General features: G+C 59.1%; 1 protein-coding gene across 1 annotated transcript; it reads right to left on the bottom strand.

The window, feature by feature from the left end:
• Positions 1-5: 5 nt before the first annotated feature.
• On the bottom strand, positions 6-14,777 carry PADI6 (peptidyl arginine deiminase 6). Its single transcript, XM_040228429.1, has 14 exons — positions 14,735-14,777; positions 13,410-13,474; positions 11,912-12,020; positions 11,005-11,127; positions 9,155-9,345; positions 8,815-8,918; positions 6,580-6,691; positions 5,153-5,260; positions 4,799-4,953; positions 3,942-4,098; positions 3,717-3,840; positions 2,662-2,732; positions 1,388-1,549; positions 6-441 (listed from the first exon to the last, which is right to left on the bottom strand). The coding sequence occupies exons 1-14, from the start codon at positions 14,775-14,777 to the stop codon at positions 208-210; spliced, it is 1,758 nt and encodes a 585-aa protein (XP_040084363.1). The 3' UTR covers positions 6-207.
• Between the last annotated feature and the right edge of the window lie 5,548 nt (positions 14,778-20,325).

Here is a 20,325-nt window from a genome sequence, read left to right as displayed (position 1 = left end):
GGGCCCTCAGTAACTTCTCTGCTGAAGGCCATTTTCCAAACTCTCCCAAGGGGCTCAGGCTACCAGCACTGCCACCCACTGAGCAACCGGGAGCTGGAGCGTAGGGTGAGGAAGGGGGGCCCTGAGCAGGGCACGAATCAGACGCTGCTGGGTGGCGGCGGTGGGCCTTGCGTGCCGGGCGGGGCAGGGCAGCGGCGCTCGGGTGGTCTAGGGGACCATGCCCCACCACTTGAAGGCGAAGGGCCCCCGGCGGACGTTGGCGCAGGAACAGAAGTCTCCGATTTCAGTCAGGTAGCAGTCGAAGTCGTCAATGAAGGTGCACTGTAAGCCCAGCGGCTCCAGCAACTGGCAGATCCGCTCCTCCAGGCAGCAGGCGCCGTTGACCCGGGGCCCGAAAGGCTTGGGGACGCCCAGGTTCAGGCCCATCACGACCATCTGCAGCTGTCGGGGTGGTTAGGGGGGTCAGGCCTGGACAGGGGTCAGAGTCGTGGAAAAGCCCCCCAGTCTTCTAGGCTTCAGGGAAGGCCACGGGATTCATTGAGTGCAGGGAAAACCCAGCTGCGTCTGCAGTTGGGCTAGACCAGGTCCCCGAGCCCGTGCCCAGGTAGGCGCCACTCATCCCTTTGAGTAAACCTCCCCACTCCGCTGAACCCTCCAGTGACTCCTGCATTTCTCAGCAGCAAGACCAAAACCCTGCCCAGCCGAGGCCTGGCTTGGCAGCTTCCCCGGTTCCCCAGTACTGCACTTCTCCCCTGGCCGTTTGTGTCCTCTCGCCTGCCTCTGCTGGAACGCTCTCCACCCCCAGTTTCGTCACTGGACTTCACACACCTTCACTCCAGCGTCTCTTCCTCAAACACAGCTGCTCCCACCATTACCCACACCTCCCTTCTCCCAGGGCCAGGGAAGTGTACTCCACACCCAGAAGGCCTCACTGGTTCAGTAAAAAGAACCATTTGTGATTGAATGCGGGTCCTGCATCCCCAGGGCTTAAAGAGGCCTGCAAGTGTTTAAGAAATTGACAAGCGTCTCAGTTTTTTAGGCGCCTCCATGAGGAGTCACTGGTAAGAGAAAACGTCAGGTGTAGACCACGGTTGGAAGAGCTTGGCCTAGCAGAGGTCTCTCATAATACCTATACTGCCAAATTCCTAATTGCTGTTCTAAATCAGAGGGTGCTGCAGATACATGGAGACTCCACGAGAGAGACTGGTCTTGTGCCCAGCAGATGGCTTAGCCCCTTCCACCCTGGTGTCGCCCAGCTGGGCCCTGCTCATCTGCTCCCTGCAGGGGTCTACCCTAACAGGGGGGCCGCCCCTTCCTCTCAGGCACCCCTGTCTGCGGGGTCCCGCCTCTAGTCTCGCCCCGAGGCCGGCCAGCCGGCAGCCCTCACCAGGTCGGGGAAGTAGGGTCGGGCGTAGAGCTTCTTGGTCTGCTCGCTGGGGGGCGCGTTGGCGATGTGCTCCAGGCAGAAGAGCTGGGGGACGGGGATGATGTCCTCCTCCTGCAGGCCCAGCTCCCTCTTGAGGATGCTGCGGTTCAGATGGATGCACTTCTGCGGGGGGTAGGGGGTCGGGAAGGGAGGGCGCTCAGGCGCAGCCCCGAGGAACTGGCCTCCTCGGCAGTGACTGCAGGCAGGGGTCCGGCCCTCTGCAGCGGCGCTCAGCGCAGACGCCTGGTCTCTCAGGCCAGGATCTGCCGGCTCGTCAGCACTGGGCCGGCCGGCTCCTAGTGCCAATTCCATGGTAACGTGGGGGCCCCTTGGGCTTTGATCCTGGCTAGAGTGGGGTACCTGGGCGAGGGCACAGTCGGTCCTCAGATCGTTGTCAGGCCCTTAGAGATGGCACCAGCAGTGGACCCCCGGGCACGTCCCTCCCCAGACCAGCTAATACCCAATGCCTGAGCCACCTCCCAGGTTTATGACAAAGGGCTCGCAACCCTATACCCAGGGTGCGTGTCACCAGGACTCGGGCGCTGTTCAGACACCCACCTGGCTGCTGCCCACCGTGTAGTGCCCAGAAGCTTCCCCTGTTTCAAAGGTCAGGGTACAGTGCGTGCCTTGACTGGGAGCCCTAAGGACTCAGTGGGGCAAGCGGCGTTGTGCTAACGGGTGACCTTGGGCCTGTCCTTACCCTTCTCCAGGCCCCGGCTTCCCCATTAGAGGTTGTTTAATTTCTGGGACATCTACTGCTCATAGCTCGTGATTCGCGTTTTCAAAGATTTGAGGTACTGGGCAATTTCATCCAGGAAGAGTCGAGAAGGCCCTGGGGTGCTCTAGAGCTCAGAGCTTCCTGGAGAAGCTGGGGGTGCTGAGCGAGCCCTGACTTTGGTCCAACACTAGCTGACTTGGGTCACCCTGGGGTTCAGATCAGTTTCCCAGCCCCTTGGCATCAGCTCTGTGCGCCTCACCATCCGCGTGGACAAGGCAAGGTCACTTCATAGGGTCGCTGTGAGGACTGGAGTCGGGCGCTGGGCGTGATGCTTGGTTATTACTGTGCAGTTAGGGACCATTGCCGAGGTGGTCCTGGCCTTCCCCTGCCCTTTAGAGCAGGTCCCCCCAGTCCGTGGTCCTGGCCTTCCCCTGCCCTTTAGAGCAGGCCCCCCCAGTCCGTGGTCCTGGCCTTCCCCTGCCCTTTAGAGCAGGCCCCCCCAGTCCGTGGTCCGTACCTCGGCATAGGCATTCTGCTTCCTCATCTTTTCGTCAGCCAGAAGTTGGTTGATGGTAACGGCCTCCCTCCCTGTAGGGAGGAGGAGAGGGCAGGCAGGCTGTGGGTCAGGGCTGGGCAGACTCCCGTCCTGGAGACAGCTCACTAGTTAGGCTGCCATGCCAGCCAGGGACTATGGCGTGTGGCCCGACTCATCTCCAGGGGACCATTCTAGGTCAAATGTCACATCTGGAGACCCAGCAGGGTCCATCAAAGGCCAAGGAGGACTCCCACCACCACAACCGGCCCCTCCATCCCTGGCTGGAGCCGGGGAGCCTACCACAGGCTTTGAGGCAGGCAGTCTGGGCCAGGTTAGCAGCCCGCGCCTGCCTGGGCACCTCCCTGCCTTCCGATCTGGCTGGCTGCCACCTGTGGTCTCGACCACATTATTCAACTTTGTTCTTCAGTTGCCCAACTCTGCCATCAACTGAGATAACAGAGTCATTGGTGTGTGACAGATGGTTCGTGCTCAAGGTCACCTTCGCAAGTCCTCGGACCTGAGATCCTGAGCCCCACCCCAAAGGCTAGTCTGGAATTCTGCGTTTCTAGCAGACTCCCAGTTAGAGCACTAAAGCTGCCGGTCCTCAGGCCACACTTTGAGGACTACAGCAGCACCCCGACTCCCCTTCTAGGCTCCCAAAAGGGATAGGACAGAGCTGCTGTGGCCACAGGCCCCACTGCCCATTGCGTCCTCCTGAAGGGCGACCAGAGGGCTGGAAGTCCCCATGCTCAGAAACTTGTCCAGCCTCCCCAGAGAGGTCCAGATGCTGGCGTTGGTAGCATCTGGTTTGCCCCCTGGGGCACGGAGCTCCCTGCGGCATATATCCTAGCAGCCTCAGCTGTCCCAGTGTTTCTGGCTGATCTGCCCTGCTAGTACCACCAGAATTACCCTGAAAGGGAACACAGCGTTCTAAGAGGGCACGTTTTATGCTCCCATGCCTCCTGAGGACCCCTTCCATCGAGAGGGACAAAGCGGAGCTGGCTGTCTTGACACGGGGGCCCGAAGGGCTGTCTTACCATTAGAAAGGAGCTGGTCCTTCCTAAGCCCTTCAAAGAGCATCGCATCTCCATAGCCCTCCTTCTGTCTCTCCTTGAACAGTTTGTAGCAGGAGCTGGGGCTGGCCAGGAGCAGCCGGAAGTCCTAGGGAACAGAGGAGGAGGGTCGGATGCCAGCTTCTCCAGAAACTTCCAGGAGTCTTTGGAAGAGGGTGGGAGACATCCCCGCCTGCCCCCGACACAGACCTTTTTGCCCTCCACCTTGTACTGTGCGGGGATGAAGCACATGAACTCGCAGGCATGGCCGGTCATCAGCCAGTCGGAGAAGAGTTCCACCGGGGCCTGGACTTGCTGGGCACGGAGGAAGTCCTGGAGGCTCTGACTCATGTTCCGGGAGTCCTTGCTAAAGGGAAGGTGGAAAGAATAGCCCGGGGCGGGGGGGGGCGGTGTGGCCCAGGTTGGCGGCCAACTACTCGCTGAGAGCCAGGCAACCTTCAGGTAACACGGTGGGCTAACCACTGGCCAGACTGTACCAGGAGCAGGGGCCGTGGTTATTAAGAATCCCTCACTACTGCACAGCATAGGAAACAACATTCGACATCCTGTGATAAGCCGTAATGGAGAAGAATATGAACACATGTCTGTATAACTGAGTCGCTTTGTGCAACAGAAATTAAGACATTGTACGTCAACTGTACTTCCATAAAAATTTAAATTCTTTACTCTGGCTCAACTCAGGACTGAGTCAAGGGATTCTAGATAAAGACCGAGCCCGGGACGCAGCTGTTTCCTGGCTCTATTAACAGATGAGCAGCCACCAAGAAATCTAGCCACACCGTCCTCGGCAGTGCATCCCATTGGGTCAACAGGCCGACCAAGCGTAGCGTGCTTCATTTGAAATCCTGGAAATCGCCGCCGCAATGAGCAGCTTGTCTGCCGTTTCCCCGCTAGTCTCCTAGGTGAGCACTCAGGGCCTGACTTGACGGGTGAAAGCCCAGGGCAGATGACCCCTTGAGGCCCCCGGGAATCAGGAGGATCCAGGCGAACTTTGAGGGTCCCTCCCTTTGGTTTTAAGGCAGCCACCACCTGGCCTCCTGCCTCACCTGGGGTAAAAGCTGCTGCCAATGAGGACCCTGCCCAGAGGGTACTCTTTTCCTTGGGCCTTCACGGGGGGGGACACCATCAGTTTCCCAATGATGTCTATGCTGGCCACCGTGTGGTCCTGGGTGCGCAGAGTCAGGTAGCCAACCCCGGGGCTCTGGAAGGAGACCCGGCCGGGGTGGCCGTCAGGAGAGAGGGGCTTCAAGCCTCCGTCTTAGCCGTTCCAGGCTCCCGGTAGAGCCCCACCCCCACCCCCAGACGCCACCAGGGCCCTCTCCCCGGCACCCATCGCGTCCCGGCAGGCACCAGACCCGAGAAGGCAGACCAAGTTCAGATCAGTCAAATCGAGCCCCCACCAGCGAGTATTTCATGGGGAAGTCATCAGGCTTGGCAACCCGAGGGGTGTCCAGGACCAAGGAGACAGTCTTGTGAGGAGCCTGGGTATAGCAGAATGCCATTTCATCCTGGAGGAGACAGGGAGACGGGGAGTGAGTTTCTCTCGCTCCATCAGCTACTCTCTCACGTTGTTTTCCAGCCACAATGCTCCCTCTACACAGGCCCCCTCCGGGTACAGAGAGACTCCCCCCGGCTTCCTGCAAACTCCTGCTCAACCCTCAAAACCCTGCGCAGGCATTCCCCTGCCTTGGGGGCTTTCCCTGACCAGTCGCTCCTTTAAAACCTGATGAGTCACCCAAGATCCTTCCTCCTCTCATCTGCACCCTCGTCCATGAACAGACCTTGCTGGCTTTATTTCCAAAATCTGTTCCCAGTGGACTCTTCTCGGACTATTCAGGGGAAGCCACCTGGCGTTGACGGCCTCTTGCCTGTGTGACCGCAAGACCCTCCAAGCAGCGTCTCTTTTGTTCTTGCCCTTCCTAAGGTTGGCTCTATTTCTCAGCCAGAGGGTCTCTTCAAAACCTAAGTCAAGGACTTCCCTGGTGGGCCAGTGGTTAAAAGACTCCACGCTCCCACCACAGGGAGCATGCACAGCCAAAAAGAAGAATTTAAAATTCTAAGTCAGAACATTCAGCTCCCCCGATTCATATCTTTCAGTGTCACCTTGCTTGGGACTGGCCTCTTCCCTTCCTTAACTTGGCTTATTTTCCTGATAAATGAAACTCAGCTCTTACCTCTGATGACTGTTGGCTCTGGTCTGGCCACACCAGCTTTTCTGTTTCACACGGGGTAGGTCTCAGCCGTTTCTGTGCCCGAAGGCCTCCTACTTCCAGTCCACCCCCACCCCAACCTTTGCACAGCCAGCTCCTTCTCCCTCAGCTTGAAGATCGTCCTGACCGCCTACACCACTGAGGCTGGTCTAGGGACTCATCCGACCGTCTCGTTTTCCTGCTTTCACAGTGCTTAGAGTTCTGCTATGGTGAGATCGGGGCAGAGGTCAGTATTCTTTCATCTCTGCTACACAGAGCAGGGCTCGGTTGTGAACAGAGAACCGGACCTCAAAAGGCTGAGCTCGACACTTTGTGCTCAGCCAGGGTTGAGCTGGACCCTGTAAGCTGAAGGTGTCAGATCCTTGGAAACCTGGGGCTTAGGGCTATGTGTCCTGGGGTCCCGAACATGAACATTCTGGAAGGGGAGGAGGCTGGACCCTGAGCTCTACCCTTAGTGGCTAGGACTTGGGCAGGTCATTTCATCGGCCCCCGCTGGCGTCCCGAGAACAGGGCCGTCCCTGGTCAGTCTTAGCTCCGCTGGAGGGTTGAGTGACGCTGGTGAGGTCTGCCGTGTGTCACTTATGGGATCGCCCCCGCCCCTCGCCGCGGGCTGTTACCTGGAGCCACCGGCCCAGGCGGTTGGGGTCCTCGTAGACAGACGCCACCTGGCTGTTGCTCCTCTCGCTGAGCTCCGTCACTGTGCTCACGAAGCCCTGGACCTGCAGCTCTCTGCCACGGGAGACGTGCCGGTCTGGGGAGGCCGCCGAGCTCTCCCGCCTACCGTGACCTCTCAGCCCCAGGGGAAGGGTGCCCCTGCCCTCGAGGGGAGCAGAGTGCTGTCCCCCGCTCACGGAGCCCCAGCTGGCACGCCCAGGGTGTGCCCGGCCCAGCCTTACTCAGCCCAGCTCACGGCGAAGTCAGATCAAGAGCTACTAGCGTCAGTCTCTGCTCTGGGGTCCTAGGACCGGGTGGTCCCTGCTCTGCACTCCCCTCCACCCGCTGCCCAGCGGTCTGGGAACTGCCTCAGTCTACCCAGGGGTGGTCTCTTCTCTCCCCACAGCGGCTGCGTTTTTTCCTCGAGAAGCCAAGTGCCCCCTTGAGATGGCCGTGTGGCTGACATATTCACAGGGGTGTCGGGGGTGGGTCCTGAGCCCCGAGGCCTCGGTACCACCGTGCGTAGCCCCAGGCTGACAGGCCCACAGTGCGCACCCGTTCAGTGCTGGAGAGAACGATGAACCCGAACTGCTCTTCCATGCCAGTGTTCCAAATGAACCTATTTCTCAGTTCTACACAGAGAAGACTACAGGGAGCGGAGCAGCTTGATAAGGTCTGGAATGTCTGAGGTGCGTGCTAGGGAGGAGACGTAGCCCCAGTCTCGCACACCATCTGTGGCAAAGCTGGGTCAAGCCCTGCCTGAATACCCCCTCCACGGGCGAGCCTTTAGATCAGGGTGTCAGCAGCTGCCTCCTGTGAGTGAACTTCTGTCTTCAGATACAGAAGGCACGGACAGAACTGGTACCCGGATACCCGTTGTCAGGAGAATACCTCAAGCTCTTCCCTTCTCCCTTCTCATCCTGAAGCCTGGCTTTCCTCAGCAGACCCTACGCCCCTATCAGCCCCTTCCACGGCAGAACTATTTCTGTTCTACCCCTCCACTGGGTTTGGAGGAGGGATGGAGGTCCTTGCCATAAGATGCTCCATCCAGGCCACCACGACCTCTTCCGATCCTGGACTTGACCAGGTCTCGTCTCTGCCCTCCCATCCCGGTGGCCTCCCAGCTCCAGGATCAGCCGTCCAGCTCTACCACCTCCATCTTCCCCTCACTTTGTCTGCTCCCTGGGTCCACAGCTCAACCTCACTGGGATGCCTGGCTCCCAACGGCTTTTATTCCCATCAGCCCACGTCGTGGCCTTTCTCCACACCCGACATCGAGTCTGTGATGCCCATAACAATCACATGTTTGTCCTTCTCCCTGGGCTTATCTGCCTGGAAAAACCCCCACCCTGGTTGGATTTAGTTCTGTGTTTATTCATCTCTAGAACTCTTACTAAAAACAGTCGGGGAAACCCCCATGCTGGCAAGTCTGTAAGTTGGCAACCTCACCAGGTCCTTGGCGCCAGACAGCCTCTCACCACCGACACGCCCTCCAGTCAGTGCGTCCCGCTTTCCCTCCTAGAAAGTGGGCGGCCTGGCCATTTAAGGCCATGTGACTCGTCTGCTCTTTTCCCCTTCAAGTTTTCCCTTCTCTGCTGGATCTCACCCATTACTATTATTTTTCGCTTCCCTTAAAAAAAAAAAAAAGACAGCCTTCCTGGGACTTCCCTGGTGGTCTGGTGGCTAAGACTCCGTGATCCCAATGCAGGGGCCCTGGATTCAATCCCTGGTCAGGAGCTAGATCCCACATGCCATATCTAGAACCCGGCACAACCGAATTAAAAAAACAACCCAGTGTTTGAGGGTCTGTTGCAGCCCCAGAGGCCACAGCCTAAACACGCCCAGCCCTGTCCACCTCGCCCTGTTGTCCTCCCTGCCCCTCCCTGCACCGTCTCCTGGTTGCTCAGGCCTCCTTGCTGGAACAGTCTCGGCCTTACCCTCTGTCCCTTTATTAAGACCTGGCTTCATAGCCCTCGATCCTGTGGGGAGCCATGCTGTCTGCCTCTTGGTAAGAGCAGACGGGGGCCGTTGCGGTCACTGATGCAGCCCCTTCATTAAGTATCCAAACAAGCCCTGGATGACCGTCTCGAGGGAAGGAGTTCGCCTTCCTGGTGAGAGGTCTGGTCACCTTTACCCGCCCTGCCGGCAGACATAGCAGTTACAGAAATGGCCCGGCCCGGGCAGCCTGGGTTTCTTACCTGCACAGGTATACCTCTAAAGGCATCTGGGTGCTGGGAGCAAAGATGCAGGGGGCCACCCGGAACAGCACTGTGTCTTTGTACAGCACAGTCTCTGGAACCAGCTGCGGAGCAAGACGAGGTCCCGCTTATACCTCGCTGCGATGAAAGACCTGGTTCCCACCCACCCTCCCCCTTCCCCCAGGCCTCCGGCTGCTCAGCTCAGCGCACCCCCCTGGGCCCTCACCCGAAGGTGATGACACCCCAGCCCCACCGTGCCCCCGTCTTCTGCCCGGCTGCGTGACGTCTCCTTCCTCCACAGTCCCTGCCCCGAGGGCTGCTTGGCTACTAGGGGTCATACCGGGTCTTGAGACTCTTCCACCAGGGAGGCCGAGAAGGAGATCAAGCCCGAGAAGCTGGCGGATGGAAACTCTAAGGCTTCAACATAGAAAGTCTCCTTCAAGGTACCCTTCCTGTCATCCCACTGGGGCGCCAAGGTGTAGGTGTGCTGGTCAGGCCCCAGAACCAACTCGAAGGTTGTAGCACCATCATCTAGAAGGAAAGGAGGGCAGACCACCCCCGATGGCACATTCCTTCGGTCGGAAGCCGGGCTGGGAGCCCCAGCAGAGGGGGGCCAGGCTGGCCGTGTCCCTAGGCTCCCGGTGTTTGGGACTTAACGGATAGCTAGATGTTGGTTCATCAGTGAGGGCCAGCTGCTCTTTAAAGACCTGCCGGGGGGTGGGGCTCAGAAAAACACCTGCCTTCAGGAAGTGAAGGCTCATGGGGGTTCTACGCTTTGACCCACTTGGGAGGAATGTCATAAGTCTTCAAGGCGAGAGACTGTTCAGAGACGGTCTTGGGAGCCTCATCCACTACAAGCCCAGGCCCGGGCCCCCAGCCTCCTGCTCTGGCTTGTAACACAGTGGTCACCGAGTGGGGCTGTGGCTCCCAGGTAGACGGGCTCCAGGCGGCTCAGAAGAGCCTCATCGCAGGCGCTAGGCGTGCCGGCTGCAGGCTTGGCCCAGGCGTGCGGCGGGCCAGCTGGCCACCCCAGCGCTGGGGACGCACCCGTACGGCCCCCTGCTCCCGTCTGCCTGCAGGCCCCTCGCTGGCCCGGGCCAGGCTGTGAGGGGGTGAGACTCCCCCACGACCCCGCAGGGCCCCTGCCCAGGGGTCTCGGCAGGTGTGCTGCAGGGCTGGGGTGTGGCCGCCCGCGCCCTGGTCTCTCCCCTCTGCCGGGGCCTTCTCTCCGATCTAGAAGCATAACCGATTTCCCTGTGGGCTTCCCTATATACCGGCCGCTAAGGGGGGGCTCGGACTCATTGGCAACCTTGCCCCTCTGGGGGCTTAACCACCATCTGTGTCACACAGAAAAGGCGGCCGGGGACTTCCCTGGGGTCCAGGTGGTCAAGCATCCACCTTGCGAGGCAGGGGACACCGGCCCAACCCTCGGTCAAGCAATTAAGACCCCACACGCCATGGAGGAGCCAAGTCCCTGTGCCACAACCCCTGAGCCCTCGTGCCCCAGCCAGGGACCCAAGTACCGCAGTGAGAGAGCCAGTGAGACTCAGCAAAGACCCGAGACGGCCAAATTAAAGCAAAAAGAGGCAGCAGCAGGACCAGCCACAACAGTTACCTTCACCTGGAGGCCCTTCCTGCTCTTGTCCTCCCGGGCCTGGCCCTGCTCAGCCTGGCTTCCCCTGCGCCCTCCCCACTTTGGCTCTCTGTCCATCTGCCCTGGGCTTTGGGAGCAGGCAACATGCTTATCCTTCTAGAGCTGGTGCCCTAGGGCACAGAGTAGGCACTTCCTTGAACCGTGCGGCTTTCTCCTACCTTCCGTGGACCACTGGCCTAGAGGTGGGGCAGATGCCCTCTGATCTTCGATGGCACTTCTACACCACCTCTTCATTCCTCAGGAGTCCCACCCCTCTGACGGGCATGCTCTCAGATAATGCCACCTGCCACCTTCCTCTCCGTACCTGACTACCACCCTCCAACCGCAAGGGCCATCGATGATGGCGGCTTTCATGACGGCGTCTTCGTTTCTAGAACCTCGTGGGGTGGGGGCAGCAGGCAGAGGGCCTCAGGGACACACGTCCAGCTGCAACAGACCCTGAGCTGCTGCCCTAGGTCTCCAGCAACCTCCTGCCGGGGACCCTGCCCGGGGCGGGGATGGCCACAACCTTCCCTGACGTGCTCACACTCACTCACTTCGTGGCCGGTAGACTCTTGCCTTCTGTGACTCTTCCTTGGAGGTGTGGAGAACCACCCGGTAATTCTTTGTAATGTAGCTGGGCCCCTGAACTTTCAGCACCATCTGAGACAAACTCTTTACTTCTGAACAAAAGAGAAGGGAAAGGTTTAGGGGCTTCTAGAGGCAAGAGCCCCAGGGGTGGAGGGGGCAGTAGGGCTGGGGGTCGGGGACTTGTGTTAACACTTGAGCTCCAAAGACCCCTGACCTCCTGCCCTGGCCCAGGCCTGCGCCACTGTCTCTGCCACTTGCCTCCCACACGGCCACAGGCAGCTTGCCATCCTGGGGGCCCACCCCAGTGAGGCTGGCAGTTACCCTCTCAGTTGTAAGAGGCAGATGGGTCCCCACAAACTCCTAGAACAGGGCCTGGCACAGTTGGGCCAGCAAGGGTTCCCCTCCAGCTTTGGTGTGAGCCAGGACACCCCATTCTACAGCTGAGACTTGGGATCCACCTCCTGATCACAGGTCAGGACCAGGTCTAAGAGGGCTTTTTCCAGGACACTCAGGGTCCTGCCCCCAGGCTACAAGTGGGTTTTCAGGAAGGGTCTGGCCTCCACCTTGTAGGTCCTTGTTTAGTCTTCTCAAGCACCCATCATGACCTTTGTATGACCCCTGTTTTACAGGTGGTGAGATAAAACCAGGAAAGTTCATATACTCAAGTTCATGGCCAGGAAGTAACAGCAGTTTGTTATCTGACATCAGAGCCTGTGTTCTTGCCTCGGGGCCCCTTCCTGCCCACCCCAATCCATTGACAAGAGGCTCAAGGGCCCAGAGCAGGGTGTCAGCTTGGAGTCTGGTTTGCTGCGAGGTGGGGCAGAGCCCAGGGAGGGGAGGGGTGATGGGCCTCCATCAGCGGCCTGTTCTCACCTTCAGAGGAGAACACCTTGTTCTTGTCCACGGGCTGGCCCGCAACAGAAGGGCTGCAGTTCACAAGCAGGATGGCACCCCAGCCACCGGGGCCCCAGACCCAGGTTTTCTGTAAAAGAGACAGGAACACTGGTTCAGGCGGAAGCCAGGTGCGTCCTCAGCCTTATAGATGGTGCTCCACCTCGGGGCAGAGGCAAGCCTTCCTCCAGGGCGAGCTCTTCAGGGTCAGCTCAGGAGTCTGCAGGATGGGGCGGTAACATCAGCCAAGAGGGCTGAGAGGAGGGTGAAGGTCTAGAGGTGGGTTACCAGCCTCCAGCCTCGGCTCAGGGTCAGAGGAGGTGGGGTTTGGGGAGAGAAAGTGCAGCTCGCTCAGCTGTGTCCAACTCTGCAGCCCCAAGCACTGCCGCTCAGCAGGCTCCTCTGTTCGTGGGTTCCCCAGGCTGGAGCGGCCTGCCATGTCCTCCTCCAGAGGGTCTTCCCGACCCAGGGAGCAAACCTGCGTTCCCTGCGGCTCCTGTAGTGTGGGTGGGTTCCTTACCAGCTGCGCCACAGGGGAAGCCCCTGTGGGTTTGAGGCGGCATGTTCCATCTGAGGGGAGAGCTGACCCTCTGGCCTACCTGGCTCCATGACCAGACTAGGATGGCTGCCTAGCGACACCTAATTACTGACATTTTACTGACATTTTAATTTTTTGAAAGTGTTAGAAATTGATGCCACCCGTTCTGATTTGTATTGATGCTTTTGAATTGTGGTGTTGGAGAAGACTCTTGAGACTCCCTTGGACTGCAAGGACATCCAACCAGTCCATCCTAAAGGAAATCAGTCCTGAGTGTTCATTGGAAGGACTGATGCTGAAGCTCTGATACTTTGGCCACCTGACGAAGAGCTGACTCATTTGAAGAGACTGTGATGCTGGGAAAGATTGAGGGCAGGAGGAGAAGGGGACGACAGAGCATGAGATGGTTGGATGGCATCACCGAGTCGATGGACACGAGTTTGAATAAACTCTGAGAGTTGGTGATGGACAGGGAGGCCTCGTGTGCTGCAGTCCATGGGGTCGCAAAGAGTCGGACACGACTGAGCAACTGAACTGAATTTGACTTGAGACACTATAAGACCTCCCTAGTGGTGCAGTGGCTAAGTCTCCGTGCTCCCACAGCAGGGCCTGGGTTCGCTCCCTGGTTAGGGAACTAGATATTGCAGCTGAGACCTGGCACAGCCAAATATATGTGTGTGTGTATATTTTATAGAGACACTGGATACAGGACTTCCCGGCAGTCCAACTGTTCAGCTTTCACTGCAGAGTGTGGGTTCAATCCCTGACTGGGGAGCCAAGATCCCGTATGCCGTCACAGCCAAAGAAACCAAAGCATTAAAATAAAAACCGAGAAGTAATATTATAACAGACTTTAAAAATGGTCATTAAAAAATAAATCTTAAAAAAAAAAAAAAAGAGCTACAAAGGCCAAAACGAGTCTGTGGTTGCTTCCAGCCTCACCTTAGCCTGTTTGTCAGCCGCCTCAAAGCGCCCACTGCGGTAGATGTCCACGTCCAGGGAGAGCTCTGCAACAGAGGGGAAGAGGTCTCAGCCTCTGAGCTGAAGGTAAGGACCCTCCGGATGGCCTAGGGCTGGTGTTAGGATCCTCCAGCCTTTGGGGCTGGCTTAGAGACAGGCGGTGTCTCATGAGCCAGCCTGGAGGGGGCCAGCATCCGTGGTCCCTCCCGACCTCCTGAGGGTCCACAGAACAGCTGTGCTGCGGTCACAATGCCATTCGTGCCTCTTGGCTGCTTCCCAGGTGATGCCGGCTTGGAAGGCCCACCTCCCTAGACTTCAGGAAAGCTCTTGGCGCTCTGAGTCACAGCCAGGGCTCAGTACGTAGGAATTCCAAGTCCCTTTAGGGCTGAGGATCTAGGCTTCTGCCCAAGTATCACCATAGAGGCTCTTCCTGGGTCTTTATTTCCCCCCTCCCGCCCCCTCCTCCGACCCTACTGATTACCGCGTGGCTTTACCCCAGTTCATAGCTCTTGGCATCTAGGACACTATCTCTCAGCTGGAATGTCAGGGCCAAGGAACAGCCCTCTGCTGCCGTCCACTCAGCGAGGCCTGCTACCAACCAAGTACCGTTCTAGGTCCTCGGGGTAGAGCAGCACACAGGATGGGCCCTGGCTGCTTTGGTCTCAGGGATGTGTGCGTGTACTCAGCACGCACAGCAGTGTCAAGGGGTGAAGAAATAAAACGCACGTTATGTCCGATGGTAAAATGCTGCAGGGAACAAGGGGCCAGCGGGCTGTCTCAGTTTTAGATCAGAGAAGCCTCCCGAGTGTGAACAGAGGCCTGCAGGAGACAGGAAGTGACCCGTGTTAGTATCTGGGGTAAAAGCTGTTAGGGTGAGGAGCGCACGGGGGCAGGTTCCAAGATCAGAGGCCGGAGTACCCAGAGTACCCGAACAGGATGAGCAGAGTAAGAGAAAGAGGCTGCGGGTCAGAGGGAGCCTGGAGCCAGGCTGGGCAGGTCACGTGGGCAGGGATGATGCCAGCTTCAACCCAAGCATGGGCAAGCAGGAGCAGGCTCTGACTGGATGAAATGTTACCTGACAGCCTTCTAAAGAGGGGGCCTCTCTAGGGGCCGAACTGAGACTGGACCTGCAGAAGATCAAGGACGGAGCAGGGAACCCCGCTGAGGGCTGATCAGTGACCCAGGCAGAGGTGGCCGGGCTTAGGCCAGGTTCAGAGCTTCAGAAGCGCGGGTGGCTAGACCTGAGCTAGACTTAGGGTAGCCCGACAAGATTCACAGTCAACATGGGGCGAGGAGTCAGGGCGAACCCAAGGGCTTGGCCCTGACCAGCTGGAAGGACGGAGCTACCATCGAGCCGGATGCCAGGACTATTAGGAAAGAGACGTCTGGGGCAGGGGGAGTCAGCCCAGTGTTATTCGGTGTGAGACTTTGCTCAGACACTCAAGGAGCTATGTTGGCCGGTAGGCCTCCGAGTTTATGGGAGATGCTGGGCTAGAGGGTTTTGAGTCCTCCGTGGGCTGCCTGAGCCTGCAGCACTCTGCCAGGTGGGTTGGGGGCGCGGGTGTAGCCAACGAAGGATCCGGAACCGGAACCTGAGAAGGAAAGCGCAGCCGTGGAAGAGGGAGTCTGGGCCCAGGGTCCCTGTGGCGTTTCAGGAGAAATGGCTCAGGAAAGGACCACCAGGGCCACGGACACTGCAGAAAGGTCCAGGGGGAGGGGAGCGGACCGCGGAGGCGAGGGCAGCAGAGCTTTCTGGTACCCTCAGCGGTTCGATCCCCGGTCCCAGCCGCGGGACCTCTGAGCTCCTTGGGCCACAACTACCGAGCCTGAGCTCCGGAGCCAGTGCTTGCCAACAGCAGACATGCTGCCGTGAGATGCCCGAGCCCCACAGCTGGCGGGAGGCCCCTGCTCCCGCAGCCGGAGAAAGCAGGCACAGCAACGGAGATCCGGGGCAGCCCGAAATACACACAAGATTTTGTTAAAGAGTACGGCGGAGGGCAGGAGGGGAGGTGGCTTGCTCCATCAGTAAGATCTGCTGATGGAATACTCGTGAATGAGGGAAAGAGTTTGTCATCGTTAAGATCAGCTTGGGACCAGACCTCACTGACTGAGAGGCGCAGCCGCAGGGCCCCGACACGGGTGGGTGCGAGACATGAACATGAGGGGTCCCGACGGCCTGTGTTCTGTTTAGAGAGCGAGTGAGGCTGGCAGAGCAGCGGCTGAGCTTTGAGGGAAGCGGGCACTGAATGGGTCCACAGGGGCCTCTCGTTCCAGGGAGAGGCCCTGCCACTCCCCCTGGCCCCGGGGACACTCACCGATGCCAGTGAGGTGGAGCACAGCCGTGGCCGCGGGCGTGTCCTCGTTGGGCTGGTGGTAGAAGACCAGGACCTGTGGAGACCACCCAGGACCCCCGGAGCGTTAGCGGACGGGCCGAGGACAGGGCCCGTACCCGGCTCTGGCCGTTTGCCTTCGGTTTCACGTCACAGCTTCTGAGCTTCCAGTGACTCCCGGGAGCGAGCACAGGGTCACTGGGCTGTTAGAACCCCCGGGTGTGACGCGCCACGACCCTCCACCAAGCCCTTCCACACCGAGGCCTCACCACTGCCCGTCTAGCCGGGCTCTAACTACAGGGCAGAGAAATCAGGACTAAACTATTAGCCAGTAAAAGGGGTGGAACAGGATTTATGATCTGGGCTGTGCAGCTCTAGAGGTCAAGCTTTAAGTTGCCCTCCATGTCCTGCCTGATACACCACCCCTCCTGGGACCCCACAAGATGGGCCGTCAGGATGTGGGGCCTCCAATGGGCCAAGCTGCCCAGAAAGGCCACCGGGGGCGGGGGGTGCCTGTCCTGGGTCTCACAGCGACCTCTGCTTGCAGAGGAGTCTTCGTACTTTCTAGAAAGCCCTGCCCTTCAGCCTCTGGCCTTGACCACAGGCCTCCATCACGAACCACAGAACTAGCCGTTAGCTGGGGCCCAGGGTAAGCATCTCAGTCCTGGTACTGCTGGAGGCGGAGCCCTGGGCAGAGATGCTTCTCAGGTGCTCTGGGCTCAGCTGGGCCACATCACAGCCTCAGTCCTTCTCTGAGACGCTTGATGAGTGTCTGACCTGTCTCTCGGGCTTCCCTGTGGCTCAGCTGGTAAAGAGTCTGCCTGCAATGTGGGTCACCTGGATTCAATTCCTGGGTCGGGAAGATGCCCTGGAGAAGGGAAAGGCTACGCACTCCAGTATTCTGGCCTGGAGAATCCCACGGACTGTAGTCCACGGGGCCGCAAAGAGTTGGACACGACTGAGCGACTTTCACCTCACCTGCCTCTTGGGGAGTCACCTGCCCCGGGCACGGGTGTAGGGGGGTGTACTCCCCCTCAGTCATCCCAGCTTAGCCCCCTGCTGACTGACTATCCTCTGGAACGTTCTGGCAACAAAAGCCCCCCGGTCCTAAACATGCCTCCCTCAGCTGTGCTGGCTCAGCCTCACACTGGGGTCACCTGGGAGCTAGGAGGCTCAGGATGGTTTGGTTGGCAGGGGCCGAGGCCTGGGCATCAGGTGATTTTAGTTACTCAGCCACCACTAACCACTCAGATTCAGCTGAGCCCATTGTACGAGCTGACAGTCCACCCCTCTGCCACGGGTCCCATCAGGGCAGCATCCTGCCCAGAGGATAGGGCATGGGTTTGGGCATGGGCTTGAGCTTGGATCCTGGGTCTGCCCCGTTAGGCTGTGGCTCCGTTTCCTCACAACAGAGGGAACACCGACCTTGGGAAACGTGATTCGATACCTGGTACTCAGCATCAGACCCGTGGTAGCTCTTAAGTTTCATCAAGAGGCTCCATGTCTGGGAGACCAGCCTTAGCCAAAAAGTCCATCTGAGTCCTACTGCTGAAACCTTTTAGGCCAGATCTTTAAAAAGCTAGTTTGGAAGCTAGTGTGGTGGTCAGAAGCGTGAATGGAGGAGACAGGCACACCTGAGCTTGAATCCCTGCTCAGCCAGTTACTGGCCTGGGAGGGTGCTCCCTGACTCTGTGCCTCAGTTTCTTCGTCTGTAAAATGGGGTCACAGGTTGGCTGCAAGCACTGAATGCGATCAGACAAAGCGTTTGGCTCTGAATTTTCAGACTCGGCGCTCAGGAAGCCCCAGCTGCCAGGAGGGAGCCCCCAGGGCTTGCGTCAGCGCCTCCCGGGAGAGCTACCCTCACCTCCCCCCACCCCAAGGCCTACCTTGCCCTCATCCTCTGCGAAGTTGGGGGACGTCATCGCCACCAGCACGTCCGTGGGGTGCGACAGGGGCCAGCGGGGTGCGGCCGGCCCCTCCCTGCTCTCCACCGGGTCTGCGCCGCAGACGCGGACCACGATGCCCAGAGACGCGTCCACGGAGAAGGACTCGCACGTCGGCGGGGCACACCTGGGGGCCGGTGAGCAGACAGAGCTTGGCCCACAGGAGCCCCACCTTCTTGGCCCGGAGCGCAGCTGGAGGGGGTGCCCCCAGCCTCTCCGCTGCTGAGGCCCCCCAACGCACGGTCAAGGCACTTTTGGGTCCTAACACGTCAGCCTTCCCCTCACCACATCCTGCTCCCAGGACCCCCGTGCCCACCCGCGGCAAGCTGCAGCCCAGACCCCCGCCTCCCGTGGATGCTCTGGAAGTTGCCAACCTACATCTTATTCATGAACACCCACCTTCCTAGGAGGGGAGGGCCCCTTGTCTGAGCCACGAGGGATCCCTACGGGGGAAAAGCAAGACCTGGCAGGTCTGTGCTGGGGCTGGGGGAAGGCAGGGGCCTTGAGAGTCAGCTCCCACCGCAGCTCCAGCTCACAGGAGCCTGCTTCCTCAGTCCGCACAGCCTCCTCAGGGGTCATCCTCACCCCCTTTCATGGGGAAGGGGACCGAGAGAGGGCAAGGCACGTGCTTCCAAGGTCCCACAGCCTAGGAGCAGCAGCAGCAGCAGGACCGGGAGGCCCTTAAAGACCCGAACTCGGCTCCTCGAGACGGAGCAGGACAGCGGGGTAGGCACAGAGCGTGCAGGTAGCCCCCGACTCCCGCGTGAGCCAAGGGTGCCCCAGGCAAGGAGCCTCGCCAGCCTCCCCGCCCGGACAGCTCCCAGCTCCTCACCCACTGATGTCTAAGAAGATCTCCACGCCCAGCACACACACTGCGTGGGTTGGGCTGTCCAGGGACAGAGGGACGATGTTCTGGAAGGCCATGGCACGGCCCTCTGGGCTGACCACCCCACCCAGCACGGCAACCTCTGACAACCCCAAGGTCGCCCCCACCGCCCGACCCTCTTATGGGCTCAGGGGCCTCCAGCCCGCCCCCTTGTTGAGGAGGCTGTAGCAGCTGCCGGAGTGTAACTGATCTCCTCAGCAGAGGTTTGCTGGGAGGAGAGGCGCTGCTGAGGTGCAGCTGGGGTCAGAGATGGGGCAGCACCAATTCATTAAGCAGCTAGTGCCTGCAGACCTGCAGGGGCTGGGGCTGGCTGCCTGGAGCTCTGGCCTCCCGCTGGAAAGCTGGTGCCTGGGATTGGTCAACCTGCCCTTGGCGCTGGAGGCTTAACTAAGCTGGGAGCTGTCAGGAGCAAGGATCTGTAGGGGGGTGCGTGGGGCGCTGCTCAGGAGAGGGCACGAGGCAGCCCCTCTAGACTCTGGGTTTCCTGGAAAGTGGTAAGTGATGGACCAGCGGTTCCCAGGGCTCTGATGGCTGCAAACTGACTAGGGGATGGCGCCTGTTAAAGCCGCAAACTCCTGGGGTGCGGTCCAGGCAGCTGTGTCCCCTCCCCAGGGGATTAGGGGGCTCCTTGAGCACAGCTGTGTCATCAGCTCCCAGCAGGGGGCGGGCAGGGATTGGTGGAAAGAGCGGACGAAGGGCCCCCGCTGAGCAAGGTCTCCAGCAGCTCCGCATCTCCGCTGAGTTCACTGAGCCAAGAAGTGAGAACACCTGCTCTAGCCCACGAGGCTCACCAGCGAAGTTTAAGACTTTAAGTGTGGGTTAATCCAGCCCTTTGGCCACCTCATGCGAAGAACTGACTCATTGGAAAAGACCCCGATGCTGGGAGGGATCGGGGGCAGGAGGAGAAGGGGACGACCGAGGATGAGATGGCTGGATGGCATCACCGACTCAACAGATGTGAGTCTGAGTGAACTCCGGGACTTGGTGATGGACAGGGCGGCCGGGCGTGCTGCGATTCACGGGGTCGCAGAGTCGGACACAGCTGAGCGACTGAACTGAACTGAACTGAACTGAACTGATGGTTCTTCTTGAATACATGTGACAGTCACATGGGTCCAAGTTCCAAAGGGGGCTTGCAACACAGTTTCCCTCCTTCTGTCTCTCCCATTAGTTCCCTAATGTGGAGGCAGCCAATGGCATCGGGTTCTTCTAAATCTTTCCAAACAAATGTTACAGCTCCCCAAGCCGATGTGAACCTATGTCCTCCCCTCCTTTTCGCTTCTCTGCTGCCCCGTGCTCCATACCTTGCTGTTTACTTCGCAGTGTAACTCAGAGGCTGTTCATATCATGTGTGTATGAGGCATGTAAAAAGCACCCCGATCCCTTTCATGGCTGTGCAGCGTTCCGAGTAAGTCTGTCTCATCGTGCACAGGCATTTGTTTTTAACCTTTTGCCCTGGCACATGATGCTGTGACGGTTAAGCTGTGTATAACAGCCTGGGAGACATAAATTGGGCACCGTGTGAAGGTCACTCAGTGAGCCGGGCTTGGTGAATCTGAGATTAACAGAAAAACAGCCCTTTGTTGGAGGTTTTAAGTCTGCAGTGCTAACTGTCAGGAGTGGCTTTGTTCTGGGGGCTCTTGCAGGCAGGGGGTTGGCCAGGAAAACTCTAAAATTTTAGCCCCTCAGGTAGGAGGCACCAGCCATGTGTAAGCTCACACCCCAAATGGCTCACTCAC

The sequence above is a fragment of the Oryx dammah genome, unplaced genomic scaffold, assembly GCF_014754425.2.
Source record: "Oryx dammah isolate SB20612 unplaced genomic scaffold, SCBI_Odam_1.1 HiC_scaffold_27, whole genome shotgun sequence".
NCBI lineage: Eukaryota > Metazoa > Chordata > Mammalia > Artiodactyla > Bovidae > Oryx > Oryx dammah.
Note: the sequence above shows the minus strand (reverse complement) of the source record. Positions and strands in the feature narration are given on the sequence as shown.